This window comes from Erythranthe guttata, chromosome 8 (genome assembly GCF_056151865.1).
Source record: "Erythranthe guttata isolate IM_541 chromosome 8, IM_541, whole genome shotgun sequence".
NCBI classification, from domain to species: Eukaryota; Viridiplantae; Streptophyta; class Magnoliopsida; order Lamiales; family Phrymaceae; genus Erythranthe; species Erythranthe guttata.
In genome coordinates this window covers 1600967-1622042 of record NC_142540.1, presented here as the reverse complement: position 1 = coordinate 1622042, position 21076 = coordinate 1600967, and the positions used below count along the sequence as shown (strand labels likewise).

General features: G+C 35.9%; 4 protein-coding genes and 1 long non-coding RNA gene across 9 annotated transcripts; 3 read left to right on the top strand and 2 right to left on the bottom strand.

Annotated features, from left to right (window-relative positions):
• Positions 1–18: 18 nt before the first annotated feature.
• LOC105971358 (putative receptor-like protein kinase At5g39000) lies at positions 19–4040 on the bottom strand. The gene is made up of 2 exons (XM_088821540.1): positions 1114–4040; positions 19–1000 (listed from the first exon to the last, which is right to left on the bottom strand). Exons 1-2 carry the CDS (start codon positions 3857–3859, stop codon positions 60–62), a joined length of 3687 nt encoding a protein of 1228 aa, XP_088677666.1. The 5' UTR covers positions 3860–4040; the 3' UTR covers positions 19–59.
• Positions 1627–5011, top strand: LOC148768280 (uncharacterized). 2 transcript variants are annotated; one of them, XR_016033045.1, is made up of 3 exons: positions 1627–1900; positions 2017–4462; positions 4646–5011. It is a non-coding gene; the product is annotated as an uncharacterized LOC148768280 (long non-coding RNA). The 2 variants fall into 2 exon arrangements; XR_016033044.1 differs by having other exon boundaries at positions 1782–1919.
• A 1947-nt stretch (positions 5012–6958) lies between these two features.
• On the top strand, positions 6959–7544 carry LOC105971431 (large ribosomal subunit protein eL39x). Its single transcript, XM_012996289.2, has 2 exons — positions 6959–7098; positions 7209–7544. Exons 1-2 carry the CDS (start codon positions 7096–7098, stop codon positions 7359–7361), a joined length of 156 nt encoding a protein of 51 aa, XP_012851743.1. The 5' UTR covers positions 6959–7095; the 3' UTR covers positions 7362–7544.
• Positions 7545–8816: 1272 nt separating this feature from the next.
• Positions 8817–12660, bottom strand: MES11 (methyl esterase 11). The gene is made up of 6 exons (XM_012996237.2): positions 12061–12660; positions 10611–10847; positions 10070–10213; positions 9803–9934; positions 9090–9357; positions 8817–9059 (listed from the first exon to the last, which is right to left on the bottom strand). Exons 1-6 carry the CDS (start codon positions 12421–12423, stop codon positions 9055–9057), a joined length of 1149 nt encoding a protein of 382 aa, XP_012851691.2. The 5' UTR covers positions 12424–12660; the 3' UTR covers positions 8817–9054.
• Positions 12661–16381: 3721 nt separating this feature from the next.
• LOC105971374 (uncharacterized) lies at positions 16382–20739 on the top strand. Of its 4 annotated transcripts, none has more exons than XM_012996227.2 (7): positions 16382–16613; positions 17245–18307; positions 18399–18480; positions 18641–18707; positions 19110–19295; positions 19385–19445; positions 20241–20739. In XM_012996227.2, the coding sequence occupies exons 2-7, from the start codon at positions 17416–17418 to the stop codon at positions 20435–20437; spliced, it is 1485 nt and encodes a 494-aa protein (XP_012851681.2). In that variant the 5' UTR covers positions 16382–16613; positions 17245–17415; the 3' UTR covers positions 20438–20739. The 4 variants fall into 4 exon arrangements, with proteins under 4 accessions (XP_012851681.2, XP_088677662.1, XP_088677664.1 ...); XM_088821536.1 differs by having other exon boundaries at positions 16443–16613; positions 17173–18307; XM_088821538.1 differs by having other exon boundaries at positions 16449–16640.
• Positions 20740–21076: the final 337 nt, after the last annotated feature.

The window sequence follows — 21076 nt, the reverse complement described above, 5'->3', positions numbered from 1 at the left end:
TTTTATCTCTGCGATCTTCAGTGGATTTTCAGCTCAAGATTGGTAATGAGATTGAAGATTTACCCATCACTCCGAGAAACAGGAAGTTGCGGCCTCGGTGATCTGCCGCCGGTCGCTTCTTGCAGCTGCATCGACATCTCTAGGCTCCGAACGACGTCGATCATTGACGGCCGCTCACTTTCCATTTCCCTTACGCATGCAAGTGCTGTCTCGACGAATTTACTCAAACATTCAGGGGCAATTTGACCATACAGGTTAGAATCTATGTGATGTTCAAGTGTCCATCTCATGTAACAAAACTTAGCCCATTTGGCCAAATTTATTTGCTCACCTGGCTTGGCGAATAACACTTCGAACAACACCACGCCCAAGTAGTACACGCCATACGTTTCCCTCTCGAAATCCTCTGTGGTGGGCCCGACGGAGACCTTGGGCACCAATTTCTCATCCAGCAGAATGTTTGTGGAGTTGACGTGGCGATGCATGATGGCGTACTCATTGCCGGTGTGAAGGTAGTTTAATCCTATGGCGGCGCCTATGCAAATCTGGAGGCGTTGCTTCCACTTCAACTGATAGTTCTCCGAGTTGTAGAGATGGTCGTGTAAGCTGCCATGTGCCACGTAATTGTAAACTAATATCATCTCGCCATTCTCGTGGCAGTAGCCGATCAGTGATACCAAGTGGAGGTGCTTTATCTTTGACAACATCTCGATTTTTTCTAGGAACTTGCGGACACCTGAGTTCGACGGACGGTTCAGCCTTTTGATGGCCACCGCGCTGGTGGTGGCGGTGCCGTCATCATCAACACCGTCAATGATCCCTATGTACACATCGAAGAACTCTCCCCTGCCGATGATGGAACTTTCGTCAAAGTTGCCTGTTGCGTTTTTGATCTCTTCGAGCCAAAAATGTGTACATAATTCCGGATGCGATCTCATAGTCCTCGTTGTAGAACAAGATTCATTATTGGCACATGTAGTCGTACCCCGATCAAACTCCGCTAATTTTTACATTTCAGATAACATCATAAATACATTAACATAGACCATAACAAGCTTGAAGATCAAGATATGAATAAACAAGTTTTTTTGTCACTATTTATTGAATTTGTACCTGATAATGATTGCAATTCATTTTTCTTGAGTGCAAGCTGAGCAGTAAAAAAATTCTGCACAGCTGTAAAAAAAATTGGTAGTTGCCCCGTCTGAATTGATGGGCCATCTTTATTATCATTATTTGAAAGCTGAGCACTAACCACATTGCTATTAATTTGTTCATGTGGAGGAGGTGTGATATTCTGCACAGCTGTAAAGAAAATTGGTGGTTGCCCCGTCTCAACTGGTGGGCCATAATTATTATCATTATTTGGAAGCCGAGCACTAACCACATTGCTATTAGTTTGTTCATGTGGAGGAGGTGTGAAATTTTGCACAGCTGTAGAGAAAATTGGTGGTTGCCCCTGAACTGAATGACCATCTTTATCATCACTATTTGGAAGCTGAACAATAGCCACATTGCTATTAGTATGTTCTTTCGGATAAAGTGTGAAATTCTGTACAACCGTAGAGAAAATTGTTGGTTGCCCCGTCTGAACAGATAGGCCATCTTTATCATTATTAATCTCCTGTTGCTCAACAGCCAACTCAAGTTGTGACACAACTTGAGACATTGTTGGCCGGTTTTTCGGTTTATCAGACAAGCATCTTTGGGCAACTCCAACAAATGTTTTGAGGCTATTTGGTGAGATCTCCTCCCTCAGACTCGTTGATACGATTTGATCAGCTTCTCCCATGTCAATCTTATCTCGAGCCCATGTGGTTAGAACTTGCTCTTTCTCTGTAACTATCAAATCCCCAACGGACCTCCCACACAATACTTCCAACAACACCACTCCAAATGCGTAAGTATCACTTTTCCTGGTTAGTTTACGAGTGCGGAAATAATTTGGATCAAGGTATCCAAATGTACCTTTAACATTCGTGCTAACATAGCTTTGTAACTTGCTTCTGTTTTCAGGCTTGGCCAAGCCAAAATCGGAGACCTTAGCTATGAGATTTTCATCAAGGAGAATGTTTGTAGCCTTTACATCTCGATGTATGATCCCGTGGCCTGTGTGAAGATAATCTAGTCCGCGACCAGCTCCGATGCAAATATCAAGGAGTTGCTTCCACGTAAGAGAAGAACACATATTGTCTTCTCTTGCAAGTTTGTAAATATGGTTGGCCAAGGTTCCACGTGGCATGTATTCATAGACAAGAATCATTTCTCTGTACTCGTTGCAATAACCAATTAGAGGAACAAGGTTAGCATGTCGGAGCTCAGAAAGTGTCTCGATCTCTGTCAAGAACTCATGTACCCCTTGCTTGGAGCTTGATTTCAACCTCTTTACAGCCACGGTAGTTTGCTCTTTATCAATGTGGCCTTTGTAGACTTTACCAAATCCTCCCCTTCCAATTATAAGTGCGTCACTGAAATTTTTTGTGGCTAATTGAATCTCGTCAAGTGAAAAACAACGACAAATACGTTCGGCCCTAGCAGATGGCTTTGGCTTTGGTTTGTTTTCCTCCTCAGTAATATTAGATTCCTGAATTTGCCGCCACTTATGAACAATGATACATACAAAAGAAATTATAGCTATCGCAATATCCGCGACTGCATTTTTTTGAAAAAGTACCAGAAATACAATTTGGACAGTGTGGAAAGGTGAATCCCGAGTTAGAGGCAAAGGATTTGGACTGGCTAGACTGTTAGCAGAGTTGCTCAGCTTAAATATTTCAAATCCTGAAAGAAGTGCCCGATCATCTATAAGATCATCATGTGACTGCAAGGAAATCAAGATATCACGTTTTCCCTCTTTTTTCTTTCCTCTCACCATCACTGTATAGTCCCTATGCCAGGGCGTGCTATTTCCATCCCTTTCTTGAACTCTGTCAATATAAGTGCGAGCAATCATTTCATTAATAAGAACTTTAAACTTATTGTCACCAGCCCCTGCAACTTTGAGCCCCAACTCGGAGAAATGAACCCTGATCAGGTATTTGAATCCCACATCCACCGGCATTTTCCATGTGTTATTGTTTCTTATCTTTGCATTTCGGTTCGCCCACTTGGGAAATGTTCCATCGGAATATTCAGCAGATTGAACATGATTCTTCTTAATCTCCACTTGGTGAATTATCTCTAGTGCAATGCTGGAATCAATGTAGACCGTAGACTTCTCGCCGACCAGTTGGAGCCCAACATCTCCGCCTTTAAAATAAGAAAGACTTGCAGGCACTGAGAAAATCTCAATGCCGTTTATGAAAGCATATGTATCTAATGATTGACTGCTTTCAGGAAAGAAAATTATGTTTAAATGTTGATTTTCTTGTACGTTTAAACAAAATTCCTTGACAAAAGAATCAACACCGAGAGCATCAGCAGTAAGAGAGGCGCTAAAGTTACTGAGCAGAGTAAAAGGACCGGCTTCAACAGTGAATAGGTCCTTGTACCCCTTGAAACCTTTATATGAAGTGGGATTAAAGTGAAGGCGGAGAATTTTCTGACCTGGGCTCACTTGAAATGCATATGAGAATTGAGATTGAGAGATTCTTGCGGTTTTGTGGGGAACTGGATCAGCAGAGATCAAATTATGGACGACAGTTGATGTGGTTGACGAGCCCTTCACTTGTAGCAAGAAAGAAGATTTTGGCTGTATATCTCCAATCCATTCCCCGCCATTATTTGCTGCAGAAGTGCCTATGGAACCGCAATTAATCGAAACATCACCAGTGAGGTGAGGTGGATCACCAATGGCAGATGTGAATTTGATGAGAACGAAAAGAAATAGCACAACCATTGAAAGTGGATGCAGATTCATGGTTTCAATTTGCGTAAAGCAGAGGATTAATGGTGGGAAGTTTGTGAGAGAATGATTATTAATCGGTGATGACTTTCGTAATATATGGCGACTTGCCAAGAAAATAAAAATTTACAACTGTATAAAGTTTGATGAGCCTCATAAAGTCTGAGTGACCCATTCTAAGTATATATTATTGTTTGATCTTTTCATTCTCGATGGTTTCGTATAACGGGTTGGCATCTAATCAGTCAACTTCTAATGAAAGGGATTTTGTCACCTTTCCAGGTTCTCAAGTGAGCCGTATGAACGGTTCTTCCGAAATCGGGAATCTTTCAAGAATACATCCCTGCGACCTGGCGAAGCAACGTAAGTATATCCAACTAGTTACTAAATATATTCTAACAGAGGGATCTTTCCGTGTTTTTGCAGTTTTTTATATATTCTTTTAGTTATTTATTATTGCCGGTTCGTGTATTGAACATGCTTTCGAACTTTGTTTTCATTTTGGCATTTTTGTATTCTTCTCGAGTTTCACTTCAATGCTGCATCCGTAGATGGTTTGTGTTCCAGTGATTTTGTATTGTTCGGTACCCTTTTATTTTCTTCACCGGATTGCCATAAGTCAATATTCGAGAAATTCAAGTAACACATGCATTTATCCCCATTGTTCAGTCACTCTTCCCCTGTGCATGGACAAGCTTTACTTGTTAATATAATTTTTGGCATTCTTTAATTTAAATTATTGCAGGTTTGCTTCTGTCTATTTCATGTGTTTTAACTTTTAATTACATTATCTAATTCAAGTTATACCAGTACAGAGAAACCGTAGACGCTGTTTCTTGTTCTTTTGTTTTGAAGTTGGTTTGTTATGTATTTGTCTTTGTGGCAACAAGTTTCTTACTCAGCTGGTGTTTGAGTTTAAGCTAGTGGCCTTTTTTCTTGAAATGCAGATTGCTTGTGTGCAAAAGACGAGTCAACTCAGCAGAATCGACGATTCGGAGGTTGAATTAATATTTTGGTAGGTCATATACATATTCATGGTTTCATTTTGTGCTCTGTTGTAAAAAACAGAGGAACAATGGTAGGACTGTGGAGAATGGAGATTATCATCATTTTCATAGTCAACGTTGACTTGTCAAGAAATGAACAAAAATTACAAATTAAACTCATTCGAAATGGTGGTTAATGAGCCATGATTGGACCCATTATTTTTTTTTAGGAATAAATTAGACTCATTCGAAATGGCTTTGATGCAGTGGTTTGTAACTAAATGAAGGGTAAATTACGAAAAAATCCCTGAACTTATGCTAAATAACGAAAATCCCCCTGGATTTAGGCTGAATAACGAAAAACACCCTACATATAATAATGAAAAGGACCTTGTAATTTCGCCCAATAAAAATGGACTTTTCGTAATTATTTTGGGAAACTACCAATTGTGATCCAAAAAACAAATCGTAAACTTTAGAAATCAAAATTGAAAAATAGAAAAACTTTTGGATCAAAACCGACGAAATTCAAAAATTATGTTCCGATTTTCACCTGCAAACTTTACAATCGTGTCATCCGTATTATTTTTCGAATAAGATTTTACGACACAAATATACTCTTTGTTTTTTTAATTAATAATTTCAAAGTATGTTGGCTTGGCAAGATATTTATTAATCATTTTTAAATACGATTTAACTTTCAAAAACATTACTTATAGGTAAATTACAACAACTCCCCTGAAGTTTGGTCAAATTACAAAAATTCCCCTCTTATTTCGGTAATTACAAGTTTACAACCAACCATCAACTATAAATCTTCTTACATGTCCACCCTTGCGATTTCAAATTTACTAGAATCTTCGAGATTATATGAAAAGTATTATCACTTTTGTACATGTTTTATCAATCCGAACTCCACATTTTGAATCAAGATGATCATAATTTGTTATTTTTGGCTTGTATATATCAGACTGTGGTGCATCTGAATCTGTATTTTTACACCAAACGAGTACAAACTAGAGCACATTTCACGAAATCTAGATGATTATGTTGAATTCGACACCATAAGAATGGGATGTAAGAAAAAACATAGTTGAGGAGGTAGATATAATTATCCTAATAAGAGGGGGGTTTTCGTAATTTGACCATACCTCACGAGTTTTGTAATTTACCCTATTTATTGGGTTTTTGGCACTTTGCACCATTAAATTACACTATTTTGGCACTTTGCACCCTTAAATTGTAAAATTGGCAGATTGCACCCTCTAATCATAAATTGTTTGGTACTTTGCACCCCAAATGATTTTTGGCTTAGAAAACTTACCTGCAACTTGCTGGAAACCTGGAAGATGGACAAATTCATAATTTTTTAATTATCTATCCTCTTCCCTCAATTCTTAATCATTGTTCCACCATTTTTATCTTTCGTCCCTTCAATCAAAAAATCCTAAAATATTTTTAGCCATTTCTTTCAATGGTAAAATCGGTATAAACACTAAACAATAATAGTAAATCACTTTTTTTTTCTTTTGAGTATGAAAAATAATGTAACTGGAAATTTTAGGCCGAGCCCTCAATTTTTTTTGAATAGTCAAATGACAAAATAAGGCTACTGAGAAGTTTATTTGGTGGTAGAAAGGTGGTGCCTATTAGTTTCATGATGAAAATATTTTTGTGCTCCCATTGAATAGTTTGCATGTGCAAAATTATTAAAAAAATAGCGTTACCATGGAATAAAACTTGATTTTTTGAAGGTGTGTTATCGGAGTCTTGTCTATATATTCCGACCATTCTTGAGTTTTAGTTCATAATTTACATATTATGGCAAATAGAAACGGGTAAGAAGAATTTATGATTTTTTGATTAATAGTACGAAATATAAAAATGGTGGAGCGATGATTAAGAATTGAGGGAAGAAGATAGATAATTAGAGAATTGCGAATTTGCCCATCGTTCAGGTTTTCAACAAGTTACATGTAATTTTTCTAAGCCAAAAGTGATTTGGGGTGCAAAGTGCCAAATAATTTGTTTAAAGGGTGTAATCTGCCAATTTTGCAATTTAAGAGTGCAAAGTGCCAAAATGGCGTAATTTAAGGGTGCAAAGTCCAAAAAACCACTATTTATTTTGTTATCGATTATATCCTGTGCATATATAAAATAGGAACTAGGGCATATACCACTTGCCCGCTCTGCGAACTACAACACTACTCCGCCGCAGCAAAACCCTAGGGAAGGAGATCTCTCAGTCGCCGTCGCAATTCAACCATGGTTCCGCCTCTCTCTCTCTCTCTCTCTCTCTCTCTCTCTCTCTCTCTCTCTCTATGTACATACTTGTCCGTTCAATTTAGACTGATGAAAATGTTTTCCTCACTGTGCAGCCGTCGCACAAGAGTTTCATGATTAAGAAGAAGCTGGCGAAGAAGCAGAGGCAGAACAGGCCAATCCCGTACTGGATCCGCATGCGCACCGACAACACCATCCGCTACAACGCCAAGCGCCGCCACTGGCGCCGCACCAAGCTCGGCTTCTAAGCCTGTTCGCCGCCTCTACTTTTCTTCTTTCATATTTTCATGTTTTATTTTTTCCTGTTTCTCCGTAGCAGTTAATTTCTGGAATTAGATGGCTGGTAAAATGATTAATATGGTGTAAGACTTTTTTGCTGCGTTTTATTTATGCTATACTCTGCTCGAATTGAAGCCGCCAGTTGGTTTTGATATCAGTGGGTTATTTCTCTTTATTCAGTAATTATGTATTTGTTGTCTCGTTCTGATTTCTCTGCCCGTTGAATCGTCGATTATGCCGTAGAATTCTGAAATTGGTACTTTTGACCAATTTAGATGCTGCTGTTTATATCCTGATTTTTTTTCTTGTGACATTTGCTATTCGATACCTGATATATTAACTGTTGAAGGAGTAGGGTTTGTGTGTTTATTATTTTGTTTTTTCATCGGTCTGTTCATCGAGCAGGATTTGAATTAGATGTTGCATTGGTTGCGCATTGTTCAAGTTGGGGCAATATAAAACATGACAATGTGGATTTATTTTGTATAGAATATGATGTTTCTAACACTTGTATTTGCTTGATACTTGAGGAGAAATGATGGGTTGGTATTAATGTTGCTTTTTGCCATGGTTTTTGGTCCTTGTTTAGGTTCTGGACTGACAGGGTAAGTATTATGTCGAATTTGCTGATGATTATCGTTCTTCTCTTTGCTTGTGTGTACTTGTTTGGATTATGATGTCTGTCGGTAAGAACGCGTTTATAGTATCACGAAAATGCACGGGGTGAAGTTGTAATGAACTTTAAATAGTCTCTAGATTCATCCGAGAATGAAATTTGTGCGAGTGTTTATTAATAGCTTGTTGCTGCTTGGTGTTATTTTCCGTTTTTAGTGAACACTAACGACCATGGCTTTTCTGTAGTGATGTCCTGCTCTATTAACCTCTTGCCACTTGCAAATATTTGATGTTTTTAACGCCTTATATGTGTAGACTTATTTTTTTAATGAGGAATTACATGCAATGTGCAATCTTCGTGCTTGTCTTTTTAATCATGAAATATGTTGCTCTTTGTGCTCCCCGCAATTTTCTTTAGTTGAGTAACTCGAGTTAAGTTTGTAAGCTTTGCCACAATATCGGTTATAGGTGATAAATCTGAACTAGTTTCATCTGTGTTCAAATGTCTTAGGTGATAGAGGTTCTAGACAATATATATAGCACTTGAATCTACCATTTATATGTATGCACATCTTCATTCTTCACTGGTCTTGATCAACTATTTTATATATGAACCTATATATCCCTTGAATAATATTCATTAATGAAATAATCATTTTTCTTTTATTTTTTAAGAAACCAATAATTTTAAATAGCCAATAATTCTTCGCACAAGCAGAAACGCCCCTTTGCCGAGGCTATAATTTTGCAATGAAAACGAAATAACAACAGTTCAAATTTCACATTATAGTAGATGTAAAAAGATCAAATGGAAAAGAAGAAAAAAAATATGCACCTTAATATACCGGTAATATTCAGTAATGTTGATTCATCACAGCTATTTATATCAACACTGAACGTCTAATAGCGATAAATATAAAAACCTTCACTTTATGTCAGCCTTAAATAAATATCAAATGGCCTGCACCGGCATTCTCCAGTGCAAGTTAAAACTCGGGATGCTAAAAATGTCTACGGCAATTTTTCAGTGAATGTAAATAGGACTGTTTACTAGTGAAGTAGAGTAAATAGGACTGTTTATTCGATCCTCGATATTTCGACAAAAAGTTTATGCAGGGCTTGAGGCTTGGAGAAAAACGGTGAGTGATCAGCACCTTTGAGAAGGAATACCTTCTCTGGGGGACTTTTGCTTATCATGATTTCCTGCACAGCAATTGGTATAGCATTGTCTTCCAGAGCTTCGATATAGAACCTTCTCACGGATCCATGGTTTGTTTCGGACAAAGAGAGCTTCTCTAAAACGGGAGAAAAGGGTATTGGTCTCATCGATACTGATGCCAATGCAATATCCTGGGAAACGAGTGCGAAAAAAGAATTAGAAAATCACAAAAAGTTAAACGCTCTTGTACGAATAACGAAGCTGCATTAGCTATGGTACTATACTGCATCGAAGTCTTGCAAAAATATATCAATTTGTCTTTAGTTTTTGAATGTGCTCATTCCTCGTACACCAGAGAGTCAAATTTTACGAATTTGTTAAAGAATATTTATCGTCTAACCTTACAGTTTACGCGTAGATACGACAAACAATATTTGCTCCTGTCCACAAAGTAGCTCAAACAAGCATTATTTCAGTGTATTACCCTAATCTTTATGTTCCAATTATGATTTAAAATGGTGATTTAAACTGTTCAATCTCGAGTGAAGGATCGATGGCTGGATTATACGGTTAGATTCTGTTTTTGGTCCATGTGCATCATTCAATTGAGCAAAAAAAGAAAAAAAATGAAGATACCTTGGCTGGACTCTGGTTGAATAGCAAGTCCCTCAAGAGAGATTTGTTGAAATCGATAGCAGTTGGAGATTGGGTGTTCCCATTGGCATAAAGAAAAATCTGAGCCTGTCGCATCAAGTCATTTGATTCCACCTGAAATAGAAGTCATCTGAGCCTCTTTCACATTTCGAATATTTTTCGCATCTAAACAATCAAACATCATCCAGAACTACAGGATCAAGCAGGCCATATACATTTGATACAGATTCAACCAGTTAGAAAATTAACCTTTTCGGAGAACATGTCAAGGGTGCTCTGCCCACTCGTCAACATTGCCGCAGCAAGAAAAATGGCTTTTGAAACTTTCGAGGGAAACAGCTCCATGGCATACGATATACACGCACCTCCGAAATCATGTCCTACTAAAATTACCTGTATGTATCAAAGACAAGTAAAAAACAAATTATTCCTCAGATGAGAATTATGAAATATATACACATGCACATGGAGTCATGCCTACGAAGTTTAAGATTATGATGATTGTGGCAATGCAATGTTAGAAACAAGGCAGTTTTTTAGCACCGGGAAAACCTAGTAGAATACAAGTAAATTAGAGTGAAACAAGAAAGTTTGGATTTCCTAAGCTAATGTAGCAGTTTATATTTTCAAAAGAAAGCAAATTGGTAGTTGCGGATGGAAAAAATACTTTTTGAGTCTTTGAGAAAAGAGTGATTACATGCTTCAAACCACATATTACAATGTTTTGTCTATTTCCCAACTTGCTAAAGTTCCACAAATATAAAAAAATGAAATATCTGGAAAACACCACCTTCTCTCCATCAGTGAGTTTTTCCATAAAATCAGTCAGTGGCTTCACATATTGGGAAAGACTAGTGATGCTGTTTGTGTCAAATGAATGAATCCCAGAACCGGTCAAATCCACCGCTGTAACTTTGTATCCAGCTTCTTCCAATAGTGCAATAGTTTTATACCAGCACCAAGCACCAAAACCACCACCGTGAACAAGTACAAAATGGGTGGTCTCTAGATTATCAAGTTTGATATCCTGGAAATTTGAAAACTAATAAATAATAATCCACAAGAATAAAACAAACAAATAGACACTGGTTCAGAAGGACAGGTCCCAAATAGATTCAATACTGAGTGGAATAGATTGTGTGTAGTTCTTAGAAGCAAAATTAAAGATGATAGCAGTAATGGAAATATTATTAATACTTTGACATCGATTCATCCTTTACAACGTAGTGGTTATTTACTTATTTTCCTTTATTTTTTAGTGAGAAAATCAGATTTTTCTTATTGAATAGTCTAGAAACTTGGAGAAATTTTAGTTATCATGTACAGTAACAAAAATAGACATTTCAACAAATGAGATTCTCTCATACCAACCCACAAGGAAGAAAATTTCAACCTGGACCATTCAAGATAATGACTCAAGTCCAAGACTAGCAATTTTAACAATTCAAGCCAACGACTGTGTCTTACTAAAAGAGACAATAATGGATGAGAAAGAATATCAATTAACAGTGACGAGCTACAATAATGAACTAATTAATACATCAACAGGGAATATATTTTAACTTCAGATGCTCGAAATAGGCAGGTTGGTAAACCCTTGCAATCCGAAAGGAACAGTTTCCTATAATTGGTATCAAAGTCGTATAAATTGCTGAATAGAACTGTAATTACTCAAACAAACTCCATCTACTAACGAAGTAATAAATTCCGCAACACGACTTAGTTTTAATGAATGGAACAGAACAATAAGATACTGAACAAGTCCTTTTCTGTTATTGTAAGATCCCCTTTCATGTCCAATTCAGTTAAAAGTCAATTCAAAATTAACTCGATAATTTATAAATTAAATTTCAGACACAATTTCGGTTTTTGATAAGAATTTCTAATAATATGAACAATAATTCTTCTTTTTAACTCTGTTTATTCATTCCCCCATTCTCAGGTCACCACCAACCTAATATTTTAACATATCTAATCAACACAAACTTCAATAAAGCTCGCAAGTTTTCAACGTTACAGAAATAATTGATTATTGGGGAAAATAGCAATCATAATGAAACACAATTCGAAATCGCTCTAATTAACAACTAAAACTCAGCTTAAACATAAAAACCCCAAAATTCTGCTAATTACTCACGATTGGCAGAAATTTAACGAATCCAGCAATCGACACTCACAAAAACACAACAAAAACGCCGAAAAAATAAAAAAAATTAAAAAATTAAAAAATCCGACCATACCTGATTAACGAGCTGGTGAGGTTGAAGCAGAGGATCGGTGAGCGACCGCGCTCTGGAGCTCGAGCTCCGAGGCAAAGCCTGGCTCCTCTTCGAGTTTCCATTCGAATACCTCAACGACGTCGACCTATCAAACGGCGCCGTTCCGCCGCCGTTCTGCATCTGCTGCTGGAAGAGAATCGCAGCCGCCAGCGCTCGTTCGTGAATCAGGTTCTCCTCCTTCCTCGACGACCGAATCCTCGACCACCGGTTGCTCCCGACGCCTCCATCCGCCGCCGCCGCCGCCGCCGCCGAGTGGTTCGTAATTCGCCTAGACGCTCTTCTCTTGGGCGGTGATCTGTCTTCACGAGAGAAACACAGCCCCATCGCTCGATCGGTAACAACAACAAAAAATCGATTGCTTGCTACTCCTCCTACTCAATCATCGCATGCAAGTATACGTATATGTGCGTGTATCTATCGGTTAGATACAGTGGCTACTTTACCGAATGGGGATGATGAGCACGAAACAGAGAAAAGCCCCACTCACATAAAAAGTGCGAGGGTGGGGTGGGGCGGTGTTAAGGGGTTAAGAACGTGGGCGATAATTTTGCGATTATTTCCAAATTAGCCACCCTACTTTCTAATATTTATATATTTTGCACCCGATTTGAAAGTGACGTTTTGACTTTTTATCAAGTTCTCTGTTGAATTTCTTTGACTTTGAATTCTTATTTGTTTTGTTCGAATATAATCTCTTCCTTTTTCTTCGGAAATTAAATCAAATTTATTTGATCATTTCGTTGTTCAGATATTACACCCGATTAAATACATCAGAATGAATTATTATATAGTGAAATAACCTTCTACGCATATGTACACATAAGTGCATGTGATTATATATGTGCAATCAACAATTAATAATCATCTAAGAGCAACTCCAATGGAGAGACATCAAAATGGAGCATCAAACATTCATTTGATACTTGATATAATACTTTGATACTTCTACAATAAAAATTCACTCCAACCACAAGCATCAAATAGGTTATCAAATTTTAAATATATGAATAATTATATTATTAAATGCCACGTGTCAAATAGTGATAGGTTAATGAAGTGGTTACATTTTTTATACCTCATTTTCCAGGGAGTATTTTTGCACCTCGGGGTGGTTGAATATCAAAATAGTTCTCCATTTAATGCCTCCATTGGAGGAGGGTTTTTTAATTTTGGAGCATCAAAGTGGTAGTTTTTTAGTTTGATACCCCATTTAGTTCCTCCATTGGAGTTGCTCTAATGTATTTCATCGAGTTTAGCATCAAATAAAACCATTTATAGTGTTTTATATAATTTACGCTATTATTAATACTAATTGTAGAAATAAAACAATATTGTCATAATAAAAGTTATTTAATGAATTTATTTATTACGTGTGTCGACTCTAAATCTTAAACGACAAAATAAAATTGCACGATTTTTTTGCTCATTAAATTGCAGAATTTTGGATTATTTGGGAGTCAATGGCAAGAAATTAATTTGCTACCGACCTATCGCAATTAAGAACATTTGCCATTAAATTGCAAATAGATATGAAGCTATGGTTTGCCATTATTGATTAACAAGTGGTTTGGTAATAATTACACACTGTGTGTATTTATAAATTATTTATAAATACAGTTAAACTTCTATAAATTAATATAGTCGGAACTAGGGAAATTCTATTAATTTAGTGAATTATTAAATTATCGAGTTAATAATTTAACATGTTTTCACCTTTAGGATTGAGAGAAACTATTATTTATTCGAAGTTATTAATTTATCGATGTCTGTATATAATATTGCTTAATCTCTTGAAATAATTACACTACATTTAAGGGCTGAATGTTAACTTGCTTTTATTAGTGTCTCATTGACCCGAAACTCATAATTAGAAGGAAAATTTGTCTAAAAATCCCTTAAAATATTTTGTATAGCTAACAAGTAACAATTCGCTCGAATATTTTGAATTTGGTATAAGTTCGTCGGGCAGCTTAGTTGGATAACTAATACGAGACTCAAATTTTGTAGATACTATGCCAGATAAAATACATCGGTTGATCTCAAATCATTGATCTACACATAATAATATATGTGCTCATGTGTATGTGTAATTAGTGATTGTTACACCAAATGTAGCGTCCCATAGACCCGAGACTCTTATCATCTACACTCGGATACTAATTCTTCAGTTCTTTAAAGGGACAAACGGCTATCGAATTCGGCTTTTATTATATTTTGGTAGGTAAAAAAATTCACACCATTATTTATGGCCCCATTAATTACGTTGCATATATTGTTAATTAGGTTTGGGCCCCGCTACATTTTTGGTATTTCATAAATGCCCCTGTACTTTATGTCCTTCCTGAAATAAAGGCTTTTGGGAGGTGGGAAACTGGAAAGTTGGTTTTCAGTTTCAGAATTAAATGCAAACCCAATCCCAAATCTCAATTGCAGGATTATTAAATTTCTTTTATGTTGTACACTTGTATATAGTTATGAATTGTTAATATAACTAAGCTGCACAAATTTCCTTTATGGTCATTGTTAGTTTTTCTAAATAATTCCGTTCGATATTCCAAGCCTAATAAATCACGGTTTATTACTTTTCAAAATATATTATATTAGTTAATTTTCTTGGGGTAAATTACAACCACCCCTGAGATATGGTCAAATTATGAAAAAACTCCTTATATTTGGATAATTACAATTATCCCTATAATTATGAATCTTTTTATACGTCCACCCTTATGGTGTTAAATTCAAATAATCTTCTAGATTCCGTGGAATATTCTCTAATTTGTACTTGTTTTGTGCAAAATGAAATTTCTGATGCACCACAATCTGATATTTAAAAGCCAAAAAACACTTCTTATGATCATCTTGCTTCAAAACGTGGAGTTCGAATGGGATAAAATGGGTACAAACTGGAGAATATTCCAAGTAATCTAGAAAATTTGACACTGCAAGGGTGGACATGTAAGAAGATTTATAGTTGATGGGTGATTGTAATTATCCAAACATGAGGTGTTTTTTTCGTAATTTGACCATGCCCCATGCCTCATGTTAGTTGTAATTTACCCATTTTCTTGTTCAATATTATTGATTCATATATATATATATATATATATAGTTGTGTGCAACTACTTTTGATTGATGAACAAGATGTGGCGGTGCATTAAGGTGATTGAGAGAACCAGAAAAATGATGAAAATCACGTGGGAATATGATCTTTTGTGTGAGTTTGCAGGTAAAATAAGAGCTGCAGACAGAGATTTGTGTATCAGGCAGGAACTATATATAATAATACTAAACCATGATGACATACATGATATACACATGATCCAACTCTCTATATATATCTTCTTTTCTAAAGCTGAAAAAGAAACTTCACCTACAATCCTCAATTTTCTTTTTAATTTTTTTTTTCACTAAAAGATTAATGCCATACTTTAATTACAATTAAATTATATATATATTTTTGTGTTCCAAGCGTGCATCATTATTAATCAAGTGGATCGATCAAGGGCTCTCACTTGAATCTCGAGATTCCAAAATTAAAATAAATTTTAGATATGGTATGTATGAAAATACAAAATATTACATGTGCTTCAATTTATATGAATAAAATAAATAAATAAAATAAAATAACCCCGTATTTTATAAAAATAACTCGATATATTTCACCATATGTGACACCAACAAGACATTTATCGGAAATCGTATTGTTAGCCTATTGTGGTTTGCGTCTCTTGTATGGGTTGCAAGTTATTACACGAGAGTGTAAATTTATCCAGTACACTTATACAGTTGACTTCCGGTTCCTTCATTATTTAAACCAAAAAAAAAAATCATAACTTAAATTGGGTTGGGCCATGAAAATGTAAAAGCTTTAGTGGTCTATAATCAGTTATACTAGATTGGGCTTTTGTTTGAGTACCACTTATGATAAGCCCAAAATAAGTGGATATTATATAAATCGTTTATTAAATTACTAAAGGCTCGTTCGATTACTGGTATAAAGTTCCATTGACTAAATAGTAGAGGCTAATAGCATATCCGGTTGGCAAGATTCACATTTTTTCGAACCCGCTGCTAAAATCAAAGCCCACTATTAAATGCTACTATTTCATTAAATTAGTAGCACATCTCCCCTAAGATTAATTTAATAGGAGGTTACTAATAAAGTAAAATACAATTTTATCCTTAAAATTATATTTTATTATTGTAAACTTAGTGGTTTGGTAGACAATTAGTGGTTTGGTAGACAATTCATATATAATAAATGATTTTAATAAATTAAAAAGAAAATTGAATATTTTGCTGTAAACAAAATCGCGTTTCTTGGTAGCGCGAACCAGCAGTATGAATAACAACAAAAGTCGCTAATTCTGGAATAGCGCGAACCATACGAACAGTCGAAGAAGAAATTATACTTCACGTGCGCCGGTTCGGATCGAAGGCCACCGGGCACAAGTCTACACAAATTCAACGCTTACGTGCTGCCGGCGTCTTCATCCGAAACTTTTCACCGTGAGGTAAGCCCTCTCTGCGTGTTTCCAGAGGTGTGCTGGTGTGTGTTTTTACCAGTAAACCTATATGTTTACAGTTGTGTATATATGCATCAATCGTCAATCTGAGGTTTTGATTTCTGTTTCTGGATTTCGCTCTTCGTCGTCGCTTTCGGATTTTGATTATTGATTTTGTGTTTAATTTGTATCGAAGTTCTTTCTCAATTAGGTACATGTTTAATAAATCCTCTCGTTTAGTTTTTGGTATTGTTTTGCCTGAGAGTTTCGTTGATGCAGGAATTCTAGGTTTTTCCTTTTGCCTAAATGGAATTGGGTTGGGTATAACTGTTTTTCAGGTGAATCTGAGTGGAAATGGAATTTTATTGATTATTATTAGGCAAAAAATCTGGCATTTTTTTATGTATGAGGTTAGAGATTTTTAGATCTGTTTGATATATCGAGATGATTTTACTTTTTCGGCTCTGGTTTCGATGGGGGGATTTTTTATTCGACGGTCGCCTTCCCGTACCATTTAGATTTTATTTTTCAAATTTTTCATTCTAGTTTTCCATTTCTCATGATACAGGTTCGATAAGTGAATTATGAAATCGATGCAAAAAGGCAGAAACTTAATGTATTCGAAATTTCATTGTTGTAGAAACTAGTGATGGCCAAGAAGGTATTGCAAGGTCATATCCGGCGTCAATAATCATCTAGAGAAAAAAGAATTACTTCAAAATCCTGGAGATAATTCTTTTAGCAATTTGAAAAGGAGAAGGAAAAGCAGAGCTAAAGAAGAAGGCTATATGTAATAGTAGGAACACAGATAATGGATAAAATGGACGTCAATATGGAAGTTTCAGATAAATTAAGAGACGAAAAGAATGACCTTGAGACAGGTTTATCGATTCAAACACTGCCAGGAAGCCCTAAAATTGATGCTGAAGTGAAACCGGCTAGGAAAAAGATAAACAAGCGGAAAAAGAAGAAGATGAAAGCAACGGTTAACAACGAAATCCAGAGCATGGACCAGAGTAAAACAGAACCAACAGAGAGTCCCGCTGAAGGGAATGTTAATTTGAAAAGAAAAAGGAGGAAAAGAATCAGGAGAAGCGTAAAAAAAGGGAAACAAATCCAAAGCACAGACCAAGAAGATGGCATGCTAGATTTGCATTTATCAGATGGACAAGGGATTGAGGGAAAGCTTGCTGAAAAAGAGTGCACAAATCAAGAAACTGAACCTTGTGCAAGAAACGAACTTTCTTTATCAGAGTCGGTACATGATAAGGAGAGTCCTTTAAATTTGTGTAAAGATGAAGAGACCATCTTATCACCAGATATGGTTGTGGTTTCAACTAACGAGGTTCCGTTCGAATTAGTTGAAGATAGCCAACATAGTTCCAACCCTAATCAGATCACTGTAGAGAATGCGATTTCTGAGAATGAGTTGAATGAGGTGAACGAGGCAATGATTGTTGATCGGGTGAAATGTTCAACTGAATCCAGGAGTTGCGATGTTGACATGAGTACAGCTCTTTCTTCTCCTGAGATGAAGGAAGCAGAATGTTTATCGGAGGATTTAGGACAAGATCCTATAATAGCACCCATTGCTTCTGTTAAGAGAAAGCTTATTGTCCTTGATGTAAATGGTCTACTTGCAAACATTGTAATGCCAGCCCCGAAAGATATTAGAGGAGACACGCATATATTAGGACGCGCAAGTGAGATTTGATATTGCTTTTTTCTATTTCAATTATTAAGATTTCAAATTAGTGTATCAATTCTGACCAAATCTGTACTTTCCTTTTGTAGTTTTCAAGAGACCGTTTTGTGATGATTTTCTCAAGTTTTGCTTTCAGAACTTTGATGTGGGCGTATGGTCGTCAAGATCCAAGTAATTTCTTTGAACTTTTTTTTTCTTCTGATGCTGCATTCTTGATGTTGGCGTATGCCACAAAATACATAATATGTTTTCATGAATTTTCTACAGATTGCTTGGGCCCTTTTTTACGAATTGTCATGCTAATCTTGGAAATTGTGTTTTTGATACGCAGGAGAATTATTGATAGAGTTGTCGATTATTTATTGGGAGATCTGAGAGACCAGTTGCTTTTTTGTTGGGTAAGCATTCTGCAACGATCTGTTATCTTTTATGAGTAGTGCTTCGGATATTTGGATCAAACTTATATATTTTGTAATTATCCGTCAGCTTGTTTATTCGTGCTAAAGGAATTTTATTTAATCTAAGTAATCGAGCTCAATTTTCTTGTTTTGGTCCAGCTATCTTGTATTTCACATTTACTATAGGGTAATAAAGATGATGAAATGTACGAACTCGTATAGTTCACTAGTAAATATAGTTAACACTTGCAGGACTCACCTAGAGTTTATTCAACCCCGGTTGGCTCTATATGGCCCTGTAGTTATTGATATCCGTTTTTTTTCTATTATTTACCTTAATTGATTTTAATTCCCAAGTCGAGTTTAGTAGTCTATGATACATAAGTATAAAACGTAATGCAGGATATGGATCATAGTACTCAAACCGGGTTCAAAACTCTCGAAAACATACATAAGCCCTTGGTGTGTAAGGAGCTCAGGAGAATTTGGGAAAATGATGATTCTGATGTACGCTGGAAGAAAGGAGATTACGACGAGTCAAACACATTGTTGTTAGACGATTCTCCTTACAAAGCATTACTCAACCCAGTTAAGATTCTCACTGTATACTATGTTTCATCATGTCTCATCATTACATTCTTTAGCTTATTAACTGCTTTTTTCTAACTACCCTGCAGTTGCACACGGCAATATTTCCGAATTCGTATAATTATGTGGATAAAGACGACAATTCCTTGGGTAAGGTTCTCTAGATATTATTATGTTCTTATATATTTGTTTTTTCATATGAAGTCCTCTCATTTATATAACTTCTACGTGTTTCCATTTCTACCCTTCACTGTTTTCTGTAGCAACAGTTAAGATTACCTGCCCCAACATATAAAATGTCGAACGGTGTTTTACTCTTCTCTCTAGTTCTGTGTTAAATTTTCCATGGACGGTATTTTCCCCCTTTTACATACCTGATTATTACTTCTGCACCCCTGAGTTTCATAGGTTATGTTTGTTAAGCTTTTCAAATTATTTCCAGACTTTCCCCAAAATGAAAATTATCTTTTTACACTATTTTCAAAAACTTTCCCCAAAACAAATTCAAATATTTCTCTCTCTAACAAACATGATTTGACCGCTACAGTGAAAATTGTCTTCACTAAAATACAAAATCAAATCACTTTATCTTTTAAATTCTTCTTCCAAAATACCTTTTTTCAACACCTTTCAGACATGATTTGACTTGCTACAGTACAAATTGTCTCCTCCCAAAACACAAACAAACTTTATTTAATTTTCAAATTCTTCTCCCAAAACATCTTTCCCCAAAATAAAATGGAAATGGAAGCCCAAAAGCTTACCAAACACAGATACCTTCCCCAGCAACATATAAGAACAAATGAGTTGGGGTTAAAATAGGAACTTCCCATTTTTTTCACTTAATGTCATCATTTAGAAGAGTCAAGTTTAGTGAACTTAGAGCAGATGTTTTTGTAATTATAGGGCGATAACTCAACTAATGAAACTCTAATTTCAATGCAGGCCCAGGTGGCGATCTTCGAGTTTACTTGGAAGGATTGTTGAATTCTGAACATGTACAGAAATATGTTGAGCAACACCCGTTTGGTCAAAGTGCTATAAACGACACTAATTTGTCTTGGGACTTCTACTCAGGGGTTCTTCAGGCTATATCGAACCAGCCACACGATAATACTCCAAACTCCGTACCTACAAGTTAGCATTAATTTTATTTTTCGTTTTCAATACATTTTTTTCGGAAAATTGTGATTCGCTAAACGAGAGGGCGTGCCATCTCAAACACGATGATAGAATTAAACAGCTCCAACATTAGAAACTACAGATACTAACGGGGTTTTTTAGTCAAAATTCCAATAGTTTATTTTTCGTTTTTTTCCTTCGAAAGTTGCTACCATATTCATATATAAATTGTGTGCGCGCATTTTGTAATAGATCACTGATTCAATTGTTGTTAAATGTTGTATAAACCTCTTAAATTTCAGTCGCTTTTCTTGTTATTTAATAATTCCACTTGAAGTTTACTCTTAAATGCCTTGCTTGGGAATGACATTTGTCTAGATAGACAATATAATCAAGTAATCAATCGACAATTTGATCAGCTGTTTAAAATAAGATTAGCCAAACGGGGCCCTAAGAGAAATTTATTCTGTACTATAGTATAGTCTATTTGCGTGAGAGGAATGCATTATATATACTCGTGAACGCACAATTAGTATATAATTGTATATGATAAGAGAATTTTTCTTCATCATTAATTGAATATGCTATTTAATTGATTCCAACAACAAAAAAAATATCATCCTCAGGGGTATTCCGGACATTTCGTATGTAGGGGCAGA